At 46.4% G+C, this 22,908-nt stretch overlaps 1 protein-coding gene across 6 annotated transcripts in view; it reads right to left on the bottom strand.

Moving 5' to 3' along the window:
* Positions 1 to 22,908, bottom strand: part of TTLL10 (tubulin tyrosine ligase like 10) — a 212,774-nt gene that overhangs the window by 87,080 nt on the left and 102,786 nt on the right. Inside the window, exon 1 of one of the 6 annotated variants that reach the window (XM_028740805.2) lies at positions 7,978 to 8,867. The exons of 4 other annotated variants lie outside the window; for them this stretch is intronic. In XM_028740805.2, coding sequence (XP_028596638.2) covers positions 7,978 to 7,980 — 3 coding nt within the window. In that variant the 5' untranslated portion in view covers positions 7,981 to 8,867. Of the gene's footprint in view, positions 1 to 1,804; positions 8,868 to 22,908 lie in introns of those variants that run through there. One more of the 6 variants, XM_028740806.2, reaches the window with a different exon arrangement.

Below are 22,908 nucleotides of genomic sequence, written 5' to 3' on the forward strand. Positions count from 1 at the left end.
ACACTTTTTCTTCCTTCCTTCATTCTTCCACGGTCAAAAGCAGCCTGGGATAATTTGAAGGCAGTAGTGGGGAGAGTTGCTGTTGTCCTTAGGTCCTGCCTGCAAGCTTCTCATAGGCACCTGGCTGGCAACTGTGAAAACGGGACCACTGGCCTGACCCAGCAGGGCTCTTTTCTGTGTTCTTATTCATCATACCCTCCTTAGATGGCTTCAAAGGGGAATCAGTGGAAGCCTGCTGTCTTATTTCCAACCAATGGGGTGTGGCTCTGCCTGTCATTGGCTCTGGCTCCACCTACTGTTGGTTTCCCTACCTTCTGCCCCATTAGATCCAGTGAACACAAGCCTTGCATGTATGCTGTGCTGAGTCATTGTCTTGTACACTGGACACGGATCAGCATGCAAAAGACTGGCCCTGATTTCCCTACCTGGTTGGCACTTGGGAGACTTCAGCAGAAGTGGGATTTTGGGTTGCCAAAATCTGATTTAAAAATGACACAGAGAGAGAGAGAGTGCAGTGTTTTTCACAAGCTAGCCTGAAGATCTTGCCATCGCTCCCTGTTACGGCTGTATAATCCACTCGACAGCTAGCTAATCCTTCCATCGTCTTGCTCAAGCACAAACAGCAATACACAGAGCAAAAATAAAGAGTCAAGGAAGCCTCTGTACTCTTGTCCCACCTCACCTATTGCCAAAACATATACAATAATATATTTGTCTGCCTTAGATTTTCCTAAAAGATTAAGAACTCAATGGAAAGGGGCCTTGTGGTAGGAAACCGAGGGGATTGGAGAACAGAAAGGACGCAAAGGGAGAAATCTTTGTCTGCCATTTCCTTTGCCAAGCTATTTTTTAAGTCACGCATGCAGGAATCTGAAAGACCCAGAGGTCAAGTCTTAGATTTTGGAAGCCTCCACTGAAGTTGAAAGGATTTACAATGGATTTACGCCACTGCCTTTAATATCTTTTATTTTCACACACCCTTGAGGAGGTAGCATTCTCCATTCTCATCACATACGTGGCCTCTACACGGTAATTAATGCAAGCTTAGGAGCAATTATTATCTTAAACTGCTAGCTTATTTTCATAATTACTGGCTTAAATGGGCTGTACCAATGTGATTTCTCCTCCCTCTCTTCTATTTGGGCTAAAGCAATTAGATTTGTCTTCATCACCGGTGAAACTCTTGTTTCTTAAGTATTTTATTGGCTTGCTCTCTCAGCAAAGGGCACATAATATTAGGAATTTCAGCAACAGAAGTCTCATCTGGCTTAGACTTTCCAAGGATTAAGGCACAAGTAGTGGGGACACCTCCTTATCCCTCCTCTTTAATAAGAGATGAAGTTATTGACAGCATGTTGCCTTGCAATGGCACCCCCAAACCTGCCACTTAGGGTGGACTGTCTCTCCCAAAAAAGGACATTTCAGGATTTGAGGTTGTTGGATACAGCAGAACCCTTTCCTCGATTCAACAGAATGGAATGCCCCCAAAGGCATTAAGTTGTGAATTATGGAGTCCATTAAACAACCAGCCTGGAAGAGGAAAGCAAACCACTACCTTTCATTTCCCCCATTTGAATTCCTCTCTCGCACCCAAAAGCATGCTCCTTTAGCTTCTTCCCATTTAAGCAGATCTGACTCCATTCCAAAACATCCAGCAAAGTTTTATTTTCCCCCTTTCCCAGCTGAACTGAGATGGCCTGTCCTTAACACATAATTCTTCTCCTATCCCCAGTCGGTCTCGCCCGCTGACCGTGCTAAGACCTCCATTTCGACAAGGGCAAAAAATAAACAAAAATAAACCAACCTTTCCACGTTATGGCTCTCGGCATAGAGCCCATCGGAGGCTCCCATCAGCAAGATGAACGACACGCACTGAGCATATGCTCGGCCATTTCCTTAACTGCCAACATGGCCATAAGCAATAAGAGGCATATAGATACCGTGTGCTAAGTGAGGGAGGGGGATAGGATGATAGTGGAAGCAGTTTCAATTCAAGAGGTGTTCTCTCTCTCTCTCTCTCTCTCTCTCTGGTCATTGTCATAAAATACTAAGAGGTGGGCAAAGCAAGGATAGGCCTTGAGGGGGAAGTTCCTCCCCTCCACCTGCTGGCACCTGCAGTAAGGTGTGAACGCTTAAGGTTGGTCTATCCACTCAGGACACGGAAGGAGAGGGAAGGGAGAAAAGAGGACAGCAAGAAGGTAAGGGCTGTAACCTTACCATGGCACAAGATCAAAGCAAATAAGGCCATCATTTTTTAAAAAATAAATAAATCATAAAACGAGAAAAGCTCTCCGTTTTTAAGCCCTCAGCAAGCACACTATTTCCAGCTGTTGGGTACCCATGAAACATAAAACCAACCTATTCGTTACCTGGGTTACAGACCTCATTTAGTTAATCATCACCATGATGACCAGGGCCCAAAAGGAGAGGGGTGGCAGGAAAGGTGTGGGGGAAAGAGGGGGGAGGAAACAAAGAACTTTAAGAAAATAAAAAGCTCCTACTTTCTCTATCTGGGATCCCGTTCTTTTATCTGCCCTCATGCCACCCTCCCCGCTGGTCTTTATTCCTCCTTTCCTTTTCTGTAGTACAGAAAGGCCAAGTTTTGAGCAGCGCTTTTCGAACAGCCAGGTATCATTTCTCCTCCAAATGGGAAAGGTGAGGCCTTTGGTTCATACTGCACCAGGTTGCTCAAGGTCCAGAGAGGAATGTGAGTTGAGAGGAAAGAAAAACGGGAGGGGAGGGGGATCCCCGCACTTCTAACTTGTTAGTTAACCTGCCCGCCTGAGCCTTAATCAATAGCCAGGGACTCTGAAAGGAACAAAGAACAAACACAGAAGAAAAGCCGGGCCCTTATCTCAGATCCCCATCAGATAAGCCATACCTGGAGTCCAAAGGGACAGGCTGGCCTGTTCAGCCCTTTCCCAGTTCAAGAAGGAGCAAAGGGATGTTTCTGTGGCTTCTCTACACTTCAGTGATAGCATTCTTGCTTTGAATTTATTTTAATTTGTTCCCAACACCATCATTATTTTTAGGAGGCAGAGGAAGAAGGGGAACCAAGTAAACCCTGAACTCTAATCAAAACATGCATCTCAGGGTAATTTTGGAATTAAGTCTCTTTCTGCGTGTCTTAAGGGAGCAAGCCTATGCATGTCTACGCAGAAGTAAGCTCCACTGAGTTCCATGGGATTAGTTCTCAGTTCCTTTAAAGTTGTAGTCCTATACTCACTTACCCAGGGAGTAAGCCCCATTGAGATTCATTGGGACATACTTCCGGGTGGACGTGTACAGCACTGTGCTGTAACAATCTGTTTAGCTAGCAAGCGGTCTGGATTCAGATGGCCCCTGTAATAGACAAGGATGCCTTGCGTCTTTCACCTCTTGATAAACGCATTCCAAAACCTCCAATTAGCCGCTCTTGCAAAAACACACCACACAGAAGAAAGCTCTTAAATTGACATGTGATTGCTTCCCCATTTGCATTAAAAGAAAAAGGAAAATCAAATGTGTTACAGGGTTCCCGATGAGACAGGCAGCCAGAGATCACACACCCTTGACCTTTCGTTTCAGGAGATTTTGGTAAAGGGGATGTGCGGAAGCCCCAAATTCGTTTGTGAATATTCAGCAGAGAGAGAGGGGGTGGGTGGGGGGAAAGTACCCAATGCAGCCTCTGAAGAAATCCTAAGAGCTCCTCAGAGAACCATCAAAACAAACATTTACCAGCTTCTGGGGAAACGATATTGTTACCAAAAGCAATTTGCAAACACTTTGTCAGAACGCAGCATGAGATAATTAAGCATATTTGAATTTACCATTTAGATTCTTCTATTAAAGTGGGAGAGGGGGGATGCCCAGCAACCTCATCCTTGTTCTTATTTTATTTTATTTACGTCTTCCAATTTCAGCAAAGATTTATTGTTATTATATTATTTGTTTTGCCAATTTCAATTTTTCTGTCATCACTTGCTCAGGGCAAGCTGTATAAATGCAGGGTGTTTCAACTGTTCACATCAAAACTTCTCTTAAGGCTGCAGGCTTACTATACATACTGATCTGGGAAAGTGCTGTGTTAAACACAGTGCCGCTTACGTTCAAGTAAACATGACTAAGATTGCACTGCATGAGCAGAAACAGGCACCAGCAAGGCTCTATTTGGAGTTTAAACCTTGCTCAGTTTTAAGCCTGGATCAATATTATTTTCAGTAAGTATTGTGGGATTCCCTAGTACAATAGCCTATATATGTGTGTGTGCACGCATGCCATAGGGGACCTCGATATCTATGAAAGTCTATCCATTGTTAAATCAGATTACAGTCAGAACTCAAGGGGGAATGATTATGTTATACTACCTAGTCAGGCATTGACTTACACACTTAGTTTTATTTCTAGTTTTAGTCCAACAGATTGAATTTTTTGTTGCACAAAATGGGCACTCCAAAATTCTCAAAGCTATTTGCTGTGGATGTCAACAGGTTTCTTGATGGGAGGAGGTGAGACAAGTTTTTTCCCCCCTCAGAAAATTCTCTTGTGAGAAATTTCAGCTCACTTCATGCTAGACAAAACTGAAGGAAAACTCTGCTGTTAGTTCATATTGGTGGATGAGGGAAGTTGTGGGCAGAGAAAGGAGGATTGGAAGGGGAAAAGGTTCAAGCCCATTACTTCCTTCCATGATATGAAAATAATATCAAAGAATATTAAAACTGGATCCATGCAGATGGTGAAACTGGTCAGGGGTGCATTTAACTGAATTTTCTCCAGGGGAGGACTGAAATTCTCCAACCGCTCAGGAGAAGCGTGAAAAATAATAACAATAAACAGTATGTACCAGCAAATTATTTTCTGAGAAATTTCAGCTCACCTATGGTTGAAAGGGGAAGTTAACAGTATATAAAAATGGAAACTTGTGGCACAAACATGTACATAGATTATTTTCAAAATAAGAAACTCTGGGTTCAACAACTTAGTGAGTACAAGAGTGCAGCTCTAAAGGAATAGTTGTATTTATAGTTAGAGGGGATTGTAGAAAGCAATCTTTTGATATTTGGATATCTGCTGATAGACTACCAATACATAAAGATTTGTGTCATTCATCAACATTTAGATGAGCTCAACAGCTGCTGCTGTTGTTTTTCTTTTTAAAATAATAATAATAATAATAATAATAATAATAATAATAATAATAATAGTGATTTTAAAGGTGCAGTCCTCAGCACACCTACTTGAGAATAAGCCCTACTGATGTCAACAGAACTTACTTCCAAGGTTGCACAGTTAAAATTCCAAACTGTTTTGGGGGAAAAAATACTATGTGCTCTTTGTTGGGGTTCAGGTCATATTACACTTAGTGGAACTTACTGTACTACTGAGTAATTGAATCCACAAAATTAAGCAACCTACATTTAGCACTCTAACCTGATTTTCACCTAAAAAAGGTTTTCTTGGGAGTGTCATGGATTTTCATGAAACATTGCTCTAGGATGGAAGTCCTAAAGATACTATTTCCCACTGGCGCGGGGGGTGGGGGTGGAACTTACTCCAAAGTAAATATGGTTGGGATCAGGTGCCCATGCTATAATTTAAGTGAGTACTTCTTCAAAGGTAATACCGTTCACGTTGAAGGCACTATTAAGGTGTAGGATCTTATTGATAGGGTTTAAAATGTGAATGTGAGATACTACAGAATTTTAGAGTCGCAGACATGGGGAAAACAGCCGTTTCTGAACTATCTACCAGTTTGGAGGACTGCAGAGTTGTTCATTCAAAAACTGTCCATCATACCTTAGTGTACACATTAAGACCCACATTTCGTTTTCAAATTAATAGCTCTCTAAAGACTGCAATCCTATATCCACTTATCTGGGAGAAATAATCATTGAAACCGGCGGGAGTTGTTTCTGAAAAGACTTGGGCAGGAGTGTGCCATAAGCCTATTTGAGGGAGCACCGATGTGTCACAAGTTCCCCATATTTCAGACAAGAGCTCTTTTGATACAGCACAAACAGCTTGTGCTGGTTGCCTTTCTGATAATTCAAAAATATCTGGAAGAGCGGGAAATATATGGAAAGCCCCTGAACGCAACAAATCCGGTAATCTCACCTTTGCCACGAGTTCACTAGAGGGCCTTTACAAAAAGGAAAAAGGAAAAAAAGAAAAGGGGAAAAAAGAAAAAACCCACCAAATTTGTTTTTGCAAATTGATTTTAGCAAATGCCTTATCCTGCATTCTCATCTGAAAGGTGCCCTGAATAAGATTGCATCCTCAGACTCATGCCCCCGCACCCCGCTTTTGCAATATGGAAATGATAATACTACGGCCGTAAGGAAGGCAACAAGATCATATATGTGTGGAACGCCTGAAACGTTCAAGAATGCTACATTCCTGCTAAGTATTATTATTACCCATTCAAACCCAGGTAGGAGTTTTGACCTTGAGTTCAGTGAGATATCAGCCTGGAGCAATCCTATAAACTTTCTAAGGCTTATGCAAGCACAACAGGATAATGGCCCCATTAAATATCGGCACTAGCCATGCAGTACAAGTCTAAGCTTCCTTACTCAGGAGTAAATCCCTAGTAAATCCCTAGACTTACTCCCTAGTAACTGTCTGAAGAACTGCAGCTTTAGAAGCAGGTTTATATTGGAGAAGGGCTATGTGGAGAGGGATGAAATCTAATTAACGGGCTTTGATGGAGGTAAATATAAAAGAAGTTAGCCCTGCTGACAGATCCCTTCTTTTTCTGTAATCATTTTCTCCTGGCTTCTGTGTTGAAATGTAATGAGATTGGATAGTATTGAAATCAAGATTGGTTTCAGGAGACCTTTCGAAAAAGGAAAAAGGGAAAAAAGCAAAGAAAACCAAACAAATCAAAACCATTTCTTGTCTTATGTGGCCACCCCCCCCCCCCCACTTTGGAAGAACACACAAAGCAGCCTTTGCCAACCCGGTGCCCTCCAGATGTTTTGGATTCCCAAACTTCTGGAGGGCACCGGGTTGGTGAAGGCGGACACAGAGGAACCTTCCAGAACCTTTTCCAAGAAGTGAAAGCCGAACAGAGCGCTCTGCGTCAACTCCCCTAAAGTCCACAACGCCCAACTGCCTTTTCCTGCTTTTGGAGCCAACAACGGATGACGAGAACCATTTCTGCGTGCTTACAAAACACACACACATACACGTCTTAAAACTCTCACCCGGTTTACTGTGTCAACAGCACAAACACACACACACACACACACACACCCAAGCATCAGCAGCCCAACAGGCCAAAGGAAAAGTTGACAAAAAGTCAAGGGTTTCTTTTCTTTGAAAGCCATTCTTTCAATCATTTTCCTCCTGCGCAAACCATTTTGATCCACTCAACATCCCTCCACACTGACTGGCACAGGAGGCGTCAGATGTGAGGAGTTATTCCCCCTCCGAAAGAGAATCTAGTGTCTCTTTCTTTCTCAGTGCCCAACTCAAAGCAGCAAGTAGAGACAGGTTAGGCATGGAAGCGGAGCTGTGGTGAGAGAACTGGAAGAAAGATTATGAGGAAGCAAAGAGGCTCTCTTATAACACACGGATAGACCTGCAGCGGTTATAGGAGGCAGTGGAGAGGAAAGAACGAGGAGACCAACTCAAAATGGCTCCTTTAAGCCAAACTGCAAACACTCTGGACAGAATCAAGATCTCTGCATCCTCTAGTTAATTGCCAAAACCGTAATCCAAGAATCAAATCCCATCCCCTTTACCACTTACACATCACACCATTATTTCCCATTTTAGCATTAAGAGAACAGAAATTACTGCTTTCCAATGTATGTGCTTTTAAATATCTGTTACCCCCCTGCGCTTAAACTGCCCCCTGTCCTTGTTAAACAGGGTCACAACCATTTATTTCTCTTTTAGCAGTGGGGAAGGGATAAAGATGGGAAAGAATTAAGCAAGGCACAGCTCACCAACAAGGAGGGAAAAGACATTTAGGATTCAGTGAGAGATACAAACCATGGGCTGCTTGGATCGCTCTTCATCTCTTGGTCAACTGAGTGCTTTCCACCCCCCTCGCCTAACTGCCGTGATTCAGTCATCACCACCGATCCCAAATCTGCCTCCTTTGTCAAGATCCGGGCACGAGAGACTAAGGTTCCCCCCCATTGGCTGCCTCCTATTGAATGCCTTGCAACTTTGCTGCTACCTGCCCCAACTGGTTTGGCCAGTTGTAAGGTGAACGTTTGGATTTGCGAGGTTTCAGCCATCCCCACCCCCCTCACCTTCCATCTCAAAGCAGACAAAACCTGATACTTCTTTTTTTAAAAAAACAAAACTTCCTTCAGTCTACCTGGAGAAAGAAAAGAGACAAAAGATAGAAGGGGGGGGGGGGAGCACACCTAAGCAAGACGACTTAACTGCGGCTCAGTCACCACCATTAAACTCCCGTTTAGTGCACATCCACGGCAGGAATCTTTCAACCTACAGCATACGAGGACCGCGAAGCCATTACAACGACTTTGGCGCAAGGTGCCAGGTAACCTTTTCCCAACCCAAAACCGCCAAGGATCGTAAATCAATAAATACATGCATTGAAAAAGCAAGTCGCAGCAGGCCTCTTGTGAGTGACTTTGGAGGGTCGGCTCTTCCCACGTCTCAGCAATTTCTCGGGATTTCTCGGCAAGGAGTTTCGCAGGACGTAGACACGGCTGGGATTTGGGGGTGTGTGTGTGCAGAAAGCACACAAGGAATCGGAACAGCTTTGCTATATCTACGCTACCAAAAAGAAAAGAAAATCCTTAAAATAAAATTAAAAGTTTTTTAAAAGGAGGGGGGAGCCGCGACGCTGCCCGGCCATCATGGAAGCCTCAAGCATCTTACTTGTTTAAGCTGGAATACAGGAGAGACGGAGAATGTCTAACGGCTCAGCTTACATGTACTTCCTCGACCCCTCCCTGAGCAGGTGCATTCTTTGCTCCCGACCAATCTCCTTGCCTCTAGCCATGAACAGGTGTGTCCTGCCATCTTGGGATAGGCCAGGTGGGGAACCGTCAGGCGTGATGTAGCCACGGACCCCACACAATAGGCTTTCGGAGCCTCCCCACCTCCAAAGGATCTTTTCAAATATTGGGGGGGGGGGGGAGAGGAAGTTAAGTTGATGTGTGACATATGCATACTGTATCTATCTACCTACCTACCAACCTAGCACGGCCCGTTGCTCCCATTTTCTCTCAACCTTCATATCTGTTGTTTTATTTAAGAAATGTAGGCTAACTGGTTGGAAAGGGGTCCCCGCCTCCAGCAGGGTGTATAACCTTCTGGCAAAAGAAGTTCAGTTAGTCTCCCCCTCCAAGCTGCCACGACTGCCATAAGCCAGGGAAGGAGGGGAAGGTTTCAAATAAGGAAGTCACTTTCTGTAGCGTTCAGTCAGAGTCATCCAAGGTTGCAGGTTTCTAGCAGATGTGGGTTGATTAACTCCACCCTTCCATGATCTGCATCAGAAATGGGGAACCTCAGGCCCAGAGGCCAGACGTGGCCCTCCCGGCCTCTCCACTTGGCCCACGGATCCTGGCTGGAATGTGTCCTTAAATTCTGATCATGCCTCATGGTTGCCAGGATGGAGAGAAGTGTGTGAGTGTGTGTAGAAACGAGCCAGCTGTACGGAGCTAAACATTTACATTTGTGCCTTTGCCCGCTTTTGCCTCGGGCTCTGCCCACCCCTGGCATGTGGCCCCCAGAAAAGAACGTCCCTAGGGTTGCCATATTTCAAAAAGTAAAAACCAAGACACTCCAAAAGTCGCCGAGCTTTTACAAGACAAACCCCAACGTTGTTGAGCTTTCTTTTTACAAAAACACGATTTTTCGATTGACTTGCCTAAGATCCAGGACAAAGCGCTGTCTTTCGGAAAATCCCCCCAGATGTCCACCTTTGAATTCTCAGTAATGTCCAGAAAAATATGGATGTATGGCCCAAAGGGTGGCAAAAGGTTCCTGTTCGCTACTGACAGTCATTAGAATCCCTATGGTCCACCGTTGTGTTCTAAATATACAAAATGAGAGTCTGTACAACACCAGCGTTTACGTTGGATTAATCTACCAGTCCAATCTGGGTTCTGTATATCCAATGAGGTGGGAGGCACCATTTTTGTCCTTTGCCTCAGGCAGCAAGATCTCTTGAGCTGGTCCTGGAGGCTTACTAGGGCTTCAGCCAGAGGTCTCTTCCTAGCCCTAATGGAGATGCTGAGGATTGAATCTGGATCCTTCTATACGCAAAGTGATGTGCTCTACTACTGAGCTATGGGCTGTCCAAAATATGTGAAGTTATTCTGGATATATGCCCTTGCTTAAGAGCTGAAGGAATGCCTTGTTGGATGAGCCAAGATCCCCTCCCATCTAGTACTCTTGACAAGAACCGACAGAAATTTGGGAACTGGGGGTAGGCACTGAGAGAATTTCCCAAGTGTCACAAGGAAGAGGCGGTTCTCTACAATATAATAGGGTTGGGCAACTGGAGGTGTGTGTCTTCATGCCAATGGGGCACTGCCCCACCAACCTTAGCCTGCCCTCAGCCAGCCCAGCCTTCCTATTTAACAACAAGTACAGGGGGAGGTCTTGGTTGTAATCTTCCTTCTCCTTAGTCTCAGTTTTGCCCTTGTAGAACTCATCCAGGAGGAGCATGGGGGCAAGATTACAATTAGTTGACTCCACATGTCATCATCTCTGCCTCTATCTATCATTTGCTCTGGCATTGCTTGCACTGGAGTTCCTGCCCTACCAATTCCAATAGGCACAAGCCCCCACTGTAGGCAAATCCAACCCTCAATGCAAATCCAACCCCCCAACCCCCATCTAGCCATCAACATAACTCCTAAACCCAATGGTCATAAACACTATTATCGAGTTTCTCTCAGCCAGTTTCTCCCAAACTGGGACACAAGCAATGGGTTTCTTAAGTTCTTCTCCTGCAGTGTGAACAGCAAGACAGAGTCCTTTGGCCTATTTTGAAACCTGGGATGTTCTGAGACATAGGCAAAGGGCTGTTGATTTCTGTTGTATTTTAAAAAAAACGTAAAATCACTTTTTGCCCATAGTAAATGGGTTCTTTAAGGCCAACTTCTACAACCTGAACAGCAAGGGAGGTGCTGGCAGAACCCCATGTCCTATGCCGTCACCTGGATATTGTCTCCTGGCAACAAAGGGCTCTTTAACCCCTTCTCTCCTGCAGCGTGCACAGCAAGGAAGGCCTTGCGAGAGAAACATGAAGGCTCAAGGCACCAATGCTATTTTTCTAGAAAAATAGGTGCCAGAACTCACTATTAACATCTCCCTTGTTCTCTTATACAGTGGTACCTCGGGTTAAGTACTTAATTCGTTCTGGAGGTCCGTTCTTAACCTGAAACTGTTCCTAACCTGAAGCACCATTTTAGCTAATGGGGCCTCCTGCTGCTGTCGCGCCGCCGGAGCACGATTTCTGTTCTCATCCTGAAGCAAAGTTCTTAACCCAAGGTACTATTTCTGGGTTAGCGGAGTCTGTAACCTGAAGTGTATGTAACCTGAAGCGTATGTAACCCGTGGTACCACTGTAATAGTAATAGTGCCCACATGAGAGGGGCCAGAACTGAGATCCGTCGAGTTCCAGCTGAAAAAAAGCCCGAGATTCTACCAAAGCATCTTTTCTGCTGGAGCAGAGGGGAGTGGGATCATAACTTTGCCCTTTTCCTGTACATCCAAGTGATAGTGGACAGCGCCAATGGTTGTGGCCAGCAGTCCTTTTTCAGACGAAAATATGCCCCCACTGTTGAAATATTCCCCCCCAATATTTTTATCAGTGTCGTTTTGTGCAAGCCGCCTTGAATTGCATTCTGGGGAAAAGGCAGAATATAACAACAACAACAACGGGCCTGCTCTGAGCAGGATTAGCATTCAATACAGGCCCATAATTGTACAATAGAAAGGGCTTAAGGAAATAAGATATGCCTGCTGGATCATGCCAATGGCTCATCCAGTCCAACATCCTATTTTTGCAGCTTGATGAAGTCCGAAAGAAAGATCTGAGGACAACAGCACTCTGCCCACCTGTGATTCACAGGAACTGGTATTCAGAGGCATAGTGCCTCTGGAGGAGCCCCTCAAAACACTTCCTTGAGTGCTACAGATCATACCTGATTATAGTGTTGCATTGGCCCCTAACTATGTAATGGGGCATGTGGCTACACTGTGAGAACTTAATGAATGTTGTGATTGCAAAGTATCCACATGGAGGGTCAAAGCCTGTGCTCTGTTCACAGATCTAGGGTCCTTCCCAATGCTTATGCACACTGGAGGGGGAGGAGTCTACATGAATTGAGCATGCCCAAATCTTCTGAGACACACTCGGGGTTCTGTAGCAGTGCTCTACCACTCAACTATGGCTCATCTACAGAAAAGTGTGCCTGTTCTGTCTCTGTCTGATCTACTGCCCTCAATGTGTTTCCTTCCATTTAGTCTCCATCAGGGTGAGTTAGTCTGCCCCACCTCTGAATCCGGTTACTCCCAGTACAGAAGCAGAGCAAACCTTAGAGGGGGGTGCCCAGTATGTCCCTACATGAGTTGCAGTTCTGGTCTCAGTACACTGAAATCAGGAGCTGTGCTCAGAACAGGGACTCATGCAGAGACACAGAGGTGAACTGCCTCAGACTCCTCAGACCTTTTAAGAATCAATCTTTTTTTGTGTATGAGTGAATTCTAATCTATGGGGGGGGGATGTGTGTCATCAATGAAAGCTATGGCCTTATTTTATTAGCAAAAAGTGCGCACAAAGGCAAAATATTAGTGAAGATAACTTTCAAAAATACATGGGGTTAGGAAAAATAGTTTGCAAAATATATGTATATAGGGCAAATAGCCTTTTAAAAAACAACAACAAATTTTCATGAGGACCTTGTAAAAAAATAATGATCACAAACTGAAATGGGGTGAGCTGAACTTCAGGTTGGGGGCAGGGAATGAGAAACTGAAAGAAATTGAAATTGACAGATTGATCTAGTCCTAGTGGGGAATAGGATGGTGGATTTCAAACTGTTGCTTCAGCTTTCCTGTACATTTAATGCTACGATTCAGGAAGTGAACTCTATTAGATTCATGTTTAAAGGCGAATCTACATGATTTGAACTTTCTGAAGCAAAACTTATCCGAATTTTGCAGTGCAAGTTCTCTCACAAAGTAGTGCGTACAAAGATGCATAAAGTATGCATAAAATGCATACATTTGTGTACATGATATACAAAGTGTGTTATGTTTGGGTAACTTGCTTTGTACAAATGTCTGTATGAAGCAAAACTGCATACAAAGATGTGCAGGTTAGGAGAATTTGCACTAAAATGTTGGCGAATTTTCACGAAGACTTTTTATAATAATGAAGAAATCACAAACTGGTGCGGAAATGGGGAGAATGGAGCTTAAGACTTGAAAAATGGGGAGGAACTGAAACTGACAGATTTGCCCATCCGTAACTACAATATACTCTGCTCAAACGAATAAAAAATAAAGGGGTGAAATGCAACCTTGCAGGTTTTCTCCTTTCTCCTTGTTTTTAAGGGAGTTCGGTCCCTTGCTTCTCATGGATGATGTTGTTTAATGAAATGACCAATTATCATGCTAATTAGAAGAAGCACCTGGAAAATCCCCAGAAGACGCAGCCCAGCAAATTGAACGCAGGCACCGAGAGTTTGAAAGCTTTTGCATGCTGAATGGAGCAATTTGTCTTCTGCAGGAGAACTCAGAGGACAATGTTGAGCTGTGGAGATTCTTGGGGAAAGAACGCGGCAAGCCGTGCTGGATTACCAAAGAGGCCTATGGGCCTCATGCCTTTTAGGGGCCCTTCGACAATGAATCGAAATAATATTGATTTGATATTGAAAGAAAATTACAATCAAGCCAAGAAGAAGCTTCGAGATAATTTGCAATAAGCTTTGAGATAATTTGCAAGTTCAACAGCCTTAGGGCTTCTGCAGGGTTTAATCTGGCACTGGCAGCATCAAGTTGGTGGGTCTCAAGGTCTGGCCTTGACATTTCAGGGTTTTCGCTTTGGGATCGCTTGAAGGCGGGACAAAATTGAAGAAGGTTGAGGGAAGAAAGCCAATTTCTGTGTTGCTTCTAGCTTTGCCCCAATTTAAAACATTTTACTGAATAGGGACACTACTCCAAGGGATAGCAAAGCTGTCGGCCCTCCAGACATCACAGGGCTACAACTCCCAACATCCTTGGCAATTGGCCACTCTGGCAAGGGCTGATGGGAGTTGGAGTCCTACAACAGCTAGAGGGCACCTGGTTCCTCAAGCCACCACTAAGCTATGAACTGGTTACTAGCCAACAGTGTCTTTGAGGGGATGAGCTAGAAATTAAAATAAATAAAATATTGTGGAGCAAAAAAGAAGAAGACAGGAACTTCAAACAGCTGACAGGTTCCAGAGTATGTTTCACAACAACAACATACAGCATTTTTAACGTTGGATTAAATGTGTCACTGTGTTTATCATGATGATCTGATCCCCCCCCCCCTTTCTTCTTGCACGAGCCCCTTTGAAGTTCCCTTCGGTCCCTTGTAGTAATGACAGCAGTAAACACCTTTGCTTTTGTCTGATGAGAACAACCTTGGGGCTCAGTGACCTCTGCAGATCTCACCTCCTGACAAGGCTGCTGTGTTGCTGAAAGCCACACCTCTTTGTGCATGCAGTGGCAGATCTTGGGCATCACCCAAAGGAGCGGGGCAGGGGCTTGCCCTGATGGGCTTTTCACTCATCAATGGCATACCAGCATTCCTAGTCACCTGTTGAAGGTGCACAGCCCTGTTGTTGTTGTTGTTTAGTCGTTTAGTTGTGTCTGACTCTTCGTGACCCCGTGGACCAGAGCACACCAGGCACTTCTGTCTTCCACTGCCTCTCGTAGGTCAGACTCATGTTGTTAGCTTCGAGAACACTGTCCACCATCTCGTCCTCTGTCGTCCCCTTCTCCTTGTGCCCTCCATCTTTCCCAGCATCAGGGTCTTTTCCAGGGAGTCTTCTCTCATCATGAGGTAGCCAAAGTATTGGAGCCTCAGCTTCACGATCTGTCCTTCCAGTGAGCACTCAGGGCTGATTTCCTTCAGAATGGATGCGTTTGATCTTCTTGCAGTTCATGGGACTCTCAAGAGTCTCCTCCAGCACCATAATTCAAAAGCATCAATTCTTCGGCGATCAGCCTTCTTTATGGTCCACAGCCTTGTAAAGGTAAAGGTAAAGGTACCCCTGCCCGTACGGGCCAGTCTTGCCAGACTCTAGGGTTGTGCGCTCATCTCACTCTATAGGCCGGGAGCCAGTGCTGTCCGCAGACACTTCCGGGTCACGTGGCCAGCGTGACATCGCTGCTCTGGCGAGCCAGAGCCGCACACGGAAACACCGTTTACCTTCCCGCTAGTAAGCGGTCCCTATTTATCTACTTGCACCCGGGGGTGCTTTCGAACTGCTAGGTTGGCAGGCGCTGGGACCGAACGACAGGAGCGCACCCCGCCGCAGGGATTCGAACCGCCGACCTTTCGATCGGCAAGTCCTAGGTGCTGAGGCTTTAGCCCACAGCGCCACCTGCGTCCCCACCCACAGCCTTGAGGAGGACTCAATTCTGAATCTGGAGCCTGCTGGGCTTCTGCTCCTTCTTTCTATCACTAAGAACATACATGAGAAGAGCCTGTTGGATCAGGCCCATGATTCATCTCACGTCCAGCATCCGCCACCCAGATGCCTCTGTGGAATCCTACAAGCAGACCCAGAACGCAGCAGCACTATCTCACAATTTGTGATTCCCAGGAAGTGGTTTTCAGAAGCATTACTGTCTCTGACCATGGAAGCAGAGCACAGCCATCATGGGTAATAGCCACAGACAGCTTTATTCTCCATGCATTTGTCCAATCTGCCTTCAAAGTCATCCAAGTCAGTGGCCACCACTGACTCCTGTGGCAATGAGTTCCATAGTTTAACTACACTGTGTGTGAAGAAGTGCACTGCTCTCTTGAAGATCAAGCAGTCACCTCCCCTCCACACCCGTGAGGTGGTGCGGATTGGGCCCAGAGGGAGAAGCAAGTGACTAGGCAATACCGAGAGTTGGCAAGGGGAAGCAGGCTAAATTGGCATCCTCGGGCTCAGGCCCACGTGACAGATGGCTGCGAGCCCCCCCCCCTTTATATACTGACAATGCCACAGAACAAAATGGCAGGCACCTTGCAATGAGTCTTGAACCCAGGAGTGCAAAACCTGTTTTCAGCTGGAGGGCCACATTCCCTTCTGGGTAAACTTCCAGGGGCTGCATCCTGTGAGGCAAAAGTGGGCAGAGCCTTTCCCGTAAATGCTGCCTTTTTGTAAACTAGACCAGTTTCTACACTCCAGCACACCCGCTCTCTGTTCTCCATCCAAGCAAGCAAGAAGCATTGTCAAAACTTGAGGACACATTCCAGCCAGGCCAAAATAGCCAAGTGATAAAGTACAAAGCGGGACAGTGAAAGTGGTGTGGGGAGAGTTCCAGTGCCAGATAGAGAGACTTGGATGCTTGCATTAGCCCCTCTCTCTGGGCTGGAGGTTCCCCACCCCACCCCACCCCTGCTCTGATCTGTATGTCAATAAGTCAGTTCATTCACAAACACTCTCAGTATAATACAGTTTTATTACTTAAATCAGGAAGTTCAAGGTGCCACCAGGCCAGGCCATCTCTCACCTCATCTCCATCACTGCCTGTTTCCTAAGCTAGGCTAGAAGTGGAGAACTAAAACTTTTAACATACTCTCCAACATTTCTCTGATGAAAATAGGGACATGGTATTCCATAATAATATTGTTTTATTTATTTATACCCCACCCATCTAACTGGGTTGCTCCAGCCACTTGGGGTGACTTCAAGCATATATAAGAACATTAAAAAGCTTCCCTATATAGGGCTGTCTTCAGATGTCTCCTGAAGGTTGTTTAGTTACTTACAGCATTGGCTTAGGGGTTGCATAACTCCGCACCCTCCAACATTTATCCGATGGAAATAAGGACGTCCTAAGGAAAAGCGGGACATTCTGGGATCGAATAAGAAACTGGGATGGCTTCTGTAAATCTGAGACTTTCCCTGGAAAATGGACATGGAAGCTCTGCCTTAAGACAAGATCCAGTCCAACCTTGCCAGACTCATACAACCTAGCCCTACAAATACAAAGTAGGGTGAACAGCAGCAGAGGCAAAGCTAGTTACTTTCCCTGGATGAACTTCATGGGAAGGACCTGAGTGCAACAGGGCACTCTCAGGATGCAATTCCCAGCAACTTGTGTTCAGATGTATTCTGACTCCAGCTGTTGAGACAGAGCACAGCCATCATGGCTGGCACCCAATGATAGCCTTTCCCCCCATGAATGTGTCCAATCCTCTTTTAAATGCATCCAAGTCAGTACACCTTGCGGGAGCAAATTCCTGGAGAGTGGATCCTTTCGTAGTCAAGATGGCACCACCCACGCACAAGAGGGAGGTATTAGCAGAAAAGAAAATGTAAGGAAACAATCCTAAAGGGGATGTGACTCCCACCCCAACTATCCCAACAATGCTGGAAATTTTGTTTGGAAGCGGGGCAGGGTGGGGAGGATGGAAAACCTGGTGGGATTCAAATGAAATGGAGTACCTGGAAAAGGGCACAGCTAACTGGCTGGCTGAAACCCTGAGCAGAATCTGCATTTTGTTTATTTCAGTGAGGGTTCCACTGGTTTAACTCAGAATTCCAAACAGAGAAGAAATTGGAAGCGTTGCTGTTTTCTGGCTGTGCTACCTGGGTGAAGTTCTCTAGCAGAAAGATGTCTGAGGCCAGGAGATAGCTGATGGAAGGAGGTGAAAATCATTGCAGGCTTAAAAGGGGCATTAAGGCATTTCAGAGCTCCTGCTTGCTTTTCACGGGAGCAAAGTTCAGCTCAGGGCCCCACCTGCCCTTACAGTACCTGAAGCCAAAAAGGCAGTGAATGGTGTCTTGGCATGTGAAGCGAGTGGGAAAGAGAGGCGGGAGGGGGATGGTCAAGGAGGAGAAGGGAGGGGCCTTGGCCATTGCAGTGTCGGTAAAGGATCAGGCAGCTAACAACATCATGTATCAACACCCATGGCTCCAAGCACTCCCAAACCTTGGTCAAAGTTGGCATCTAACAGTTATTCAGATCCCTGTGGTGCAGCTGAGTGAGTGGGAATCAGATAATACTTCTTAAAAGTATGCTGCTAGACCTCATGGCTTCGTGGGCATAGTTTGTGAAAGGGATCCCTGGACATTCTGGTCATGCACAACATGGAACAGGTGGCTTCAAGTTACAAGAGAGGAGATTCCGACTAAACATTCGGAAAAACTTTCTGACAATAAGAGCTGTTTGGCAGTGGAACAGACTCTCACGAGAGGTGGTGGACTCTCCTCCCTTGGAGGTTTTCAAGCAGAGGTTGGATGGCCATCTGTCATAGATGCTTTAGCTGAGATTCCTGCACTGCCGGGGGTTGGACTAGATGACCCTTGGAGTCCCTTCCAACTCTAAGATTCTATGAGATTAATCAATGGGGCCATTAGTCCATTCTTTGTTATGCGCAATTAGAATGGCCAGAAACAAAGGCCCAGGAAGGTGGAGAAAGCAGATTGGAGGATTTGCCCTCATTTACACAGGAGACTATTGAAGTCTGCCTCCTTACAGCCATGAGAACTAGAAGCGTGCATTCTTTTTGTTCTAAATAAGAAAAAATATACAGTGGATGCTCGGGTTGCGAACATGATCCATGCGGGAGGCACATTTGCAACCCACAGCGTTCGCAACCCGCAGCGCCGCGTCTGCGCATGCGTGGGTCACAATTAGGCGCTTCTGTGCATGCGCAAAGTGCGATTTATTGCTTCTGCGCATGCGCGAGCGACGAAACCTGGAAGTAACCCATTCCGGTACTTCCAGGTTCGGCACGGTGCACAACCCGAAGCATCTGTAACCCAAGGTATGACTGTACAGTGATACCTCGGGTTACATACGCTTCAGGTTACATAGGCTTCAGGTTACAGAATCCACTAACCCAGAAATATTACCTCGGGTTAAGAACAGGATGAGAACAGAAATCGTGCAGCGGCGGCGCAGCGGAGCAAGAGGCCCCATTAGCTAAAGTGGTGCTTCAGGTTAAGAACAGTTTCAGGTTAAGAATGGACCTCCAGAACGAATTAAGTTCTGAACCCGAGGTACCACTGCACAATGATTTCAGGGAGTGCAACCATTTTACCAGCTCGCTGTGGCTGGAAGAGAGACAGGAAGGAGGAGACATGTGGGGTGGGGGTGGGTGGGTGGGGGTCAGGTGCATTGTGGCCCTGCTTTCTGTGGCAGCCTCACATTCCTGGAAACATCGCATTAGGAGGCTGGATTCCCCTCCAAGCAAGCAAGCAAACCAACCAAAAAACTGAGCAGGCCTACATTGTTCCAGTTGGCCATGTCCCAAGCAGCAAAAAAAGGGGAAAAACTGATTCAGAGGCCCTCTGGAAGACACTCCCTATTGGCACAGACACCCACCTGGCTCTATCTAATCCTCCCCACCCTTGCATTTATACACGGAGCCACTCCTGCTGCCTCGCTGCCCTTTACTCCAGTCAGGGCAAACAAGCCCAAGAGGCGGAGGTTGCGGGGCGAAGGAGGGTTGCCCCAGGTGGGGAGGGGGGCACCCTCCTCCGTGATCCAACAACACCTTGGCACCTTCTGCCCGGTGTCCCTCCCCCTAAATGAAAGGCGCCTTTGCCAAGAACCAGCTTCTTCTCCGCTCCCACCCAATCTGGCAAGCTTTGGGGGCGATAGGCTTTCTCGCCCTTTGTTCCCAGCTAGGATCGTTTAAGTGGAAGCAGGTGTTCTCCTCCGCCGCTAATCTCCTGTACACGCCTATGGTCCCAGCAACCGCTTTCACGTTCCAGATGGGTGATGGGAGACAGCTTTCCCTCCCACCCACACCTCCTGCGAGGGCGGAGGCCTTGCCGTGGGAGGCGAGGCTCCAGTCGGCTCTCCATGCGGAAGCAATGAAAAAGAAACCATTCATAAAGGCACTTAGGATTGCTGGGTTTCCACCCCGCTCCCCTCCTTCCTTTGTTCTATCATCTCCTCCCCATCAACCCTCACCGCTCTCCATCTCCACCTTACAAAAGATTTGGGGGTGCCAGGATGGGGGGGGGGGAGCAATGGAAAAAAGAAGCAACGGGAGCCAGGAGATGGGAAGGGTTTGGAACAGTGTTCTTATTTTATTTTTTTAACGTTCACCCAAGGAACCTGCTGTCATTTGTAATCTGATTCCCTCATCCCATCGGCAGGATGTGAAGTACAAATGAAAAGAGTACCTCTGAGCATGCACAGATTGTGCTGCCTTCCCTCTGGAAGAAGTGGGGTGGGTGGGTAGTGTACTATTTATTAAGGACCATCTAGTCCAGCATCTAGAGGGATGCGGGTGGCGCTGTGGGTAAAAGCCTCAGCGCCTAGGGCTTGCCGATCAAAAAGGTCGGCGGTTCGAATCCCCGCGGCGGGGCGCGCTCCCGTTGCTTGGTCCCAGTGCCTGCCAACCTAGCAGTTCAAAAGCACCCCCGGGTGCAAGTAGATAAATAGGGACCGCTTACTGGCGGGAAGGTAAACGGCGTTCCATGTGCTGCGCTGGCTCGCCAGATGCAGCTTGTCACTCTGGCCACGTGACCTGGAAGTGTCTCCGGACAGCACTGGCCCCCGGCCTCTTAAGTGAGATGGGCGCACAACCCCAGAGTCTGTCAAGACTGGCCCCTACGGGCAGGGGTACTTAAAAAAGGTAAAGGTACCCCTGCCCGTACGGGCTGGTAAGCGGTCCCTATTTATCTACTTGCACCCGAGGGTGCTTTCGAACTGCTAGGTTGGCAGGCGCTGGGACTGAGCGACGGGAGCGCACCCCGCCGCGGGGATTCGAACCGCCGACCTTTCGATCGGCAAGTCCTAGGCGCTGAGGCTTTAACCCACAGCGCCACCCGCATCCCACAGGGGTACTTTACCTTTACCTTTAGTCCAGCATCTTATTCTCATAGTGACCCCACAGATGTCTGAGGGGAACCAGAAAGCAGGGCCCGAGCTCAACAGCACTCTCCCCTCCTGTGGTTTCCAGCAAATGGTATTCAGAAGTTTGACTGGCTTGTACCATAGAGGAAGAGCATAACCATCATGGCTTGCAGCCATTGATTGCCTTCTCCTCCATGAATGTGTCTAATCGTCTTTTAAAACCCTCCAAGCAGGGGGCCACACCTTAGTTCCTTACTTTAACTATGCACTGCTTGAAGAAATACAGTGGTACCTCGGGTTACATACGCTTCAGGTTACATACGCTTCAGGTTACAGACTCCGCTAACCCAGAAATTGTGCTTCAGGTTAAGTACTTTGCTTCAGGATGAGAACAGAAATCGTGCTCCGGTGGCGCGGCGGCAGCAGGAGGCCCCATTAGCTAAAGTGGTGCTTCAGGTTAAAAATAGTTTCAGGTTAAGAACGGACCTCTGGAACAAATTAAGTACTTAACCTGAGGTACCACTGTACTTTCTTTTATCCATCCTGAGCCATCCAATATTCAGGGGTTTTTTTGTTTTGTTTTTTTGAGGTGAGGCGATCAGAACTGTACACCATATTCCAAATGTGGTCTTAAAAGCAGGTTTAGAGGGCGGCCATCAAAGCACGATGTTTGACCTTTGAGCCAAGCTGTGTCTCTACACCTGCCCGCTACGAGTGGGTGAGAAATTGGATTCATTTAGCAATTAACTTGCCCTTAATTTGCAAATTAGCTTGCACTTTACGAAACAACCTGAGAAACCAAACGCAGCTGTCCTTTGAAATCTGCGCTTCTCCCAAATTTGCACTGCAGTACTCCAGCTTAGCGATATGTACAGAAATGCATGTGCATATATTAGTGGAAATAACATATACAAATTAGGGGAGATGGAATTGACCCCCCCCCCAAAAAAAAGGATTGATTTGCAGTAAAATGCTGGGAAATTTTCATGAACATTTTTGGGGAAATTTAACAGACTGATGCAGAAAGAATTGAACTGACCTCTGGAAGAATGAGAAGCTGAAACCCAAATGGACAGATTCACCTATCCTTACACTGCACACATTTTAAGGAGGGTGAGACTTAGTGGAGACATGAAAAATAGCCTCCTTGGCTCTTCCTTCCTATTTTGAGCCCCACAAGATTTCACAGAGAGAAAGGAAAGGAAATCCTAGCTCTGTGGCAAAACACCTGCTTTGCATGCCAAAGGTCCCAGCTTCAATCCTCGATGGCATCTCCAGGTAGAGCTAGGAAAGATACCTTGCCCCAAACCCTGGAGAACTGCTGATCATCAGAGCAGACAATACTCTGGACCGATGGAGGGAAACCTCCTATGTTCCTCTGTGGCCCAGCCCAGACCCAGGTCAGCCACCTTCATCAAAGTCAGACCTACATCTATCATTGCACTATTGCCAGATTCTGGACTAGACATGGAGCCTGAAACAAAATCTGCAAGCATCAAATCAAGAACAGAAGATGGCACTGGGTGGTAAATCAGGGCTTAGAACTAAACCCTGACCTTCTCCTTTACTGCTGCCTCCATCACAGGAGCATTTTATTTTATTACACATTATAACTCTCTCCTCCTCCCAAGATCTCCAGTTGGATGAAGTATGAATCCTGGATTGCCTCCCAATGAAGTCTGACTTCTGGGGCCCAAACTTGCTTGGCTTCAGCCAGGAAACATAAGACGAGCCTCCTGGATCAGGCAAAGGCCCATCTAGTCTAGTAGTCTGTTCTCACAGTAGAAAACCAGGTGCCTGTAGGAAACCTGCAAGCAGGAGAACTCAGGGACTGGGCAAAAGTTCAGTTCAGTTCACCTTTAAAGGCAGAATTTACTTAATTCACTGTTTCTGAAATGCAGCCATTCTGCACTTTTCCAT

Source organism: Podarcis muralis, chromosome 7 (genome assembly GCF_964188315.1).
Source record: "Podarcis muralis chromosome 7, rPodMur119.hap1.1, whole genome shotgun sequence".
NCBI classification, from domain to species: Eukaryota; Metazoa; Chordata; class Lepidosauria; order Squamata; family Lacertidae; genus Podarcis; species Podarcis muralis.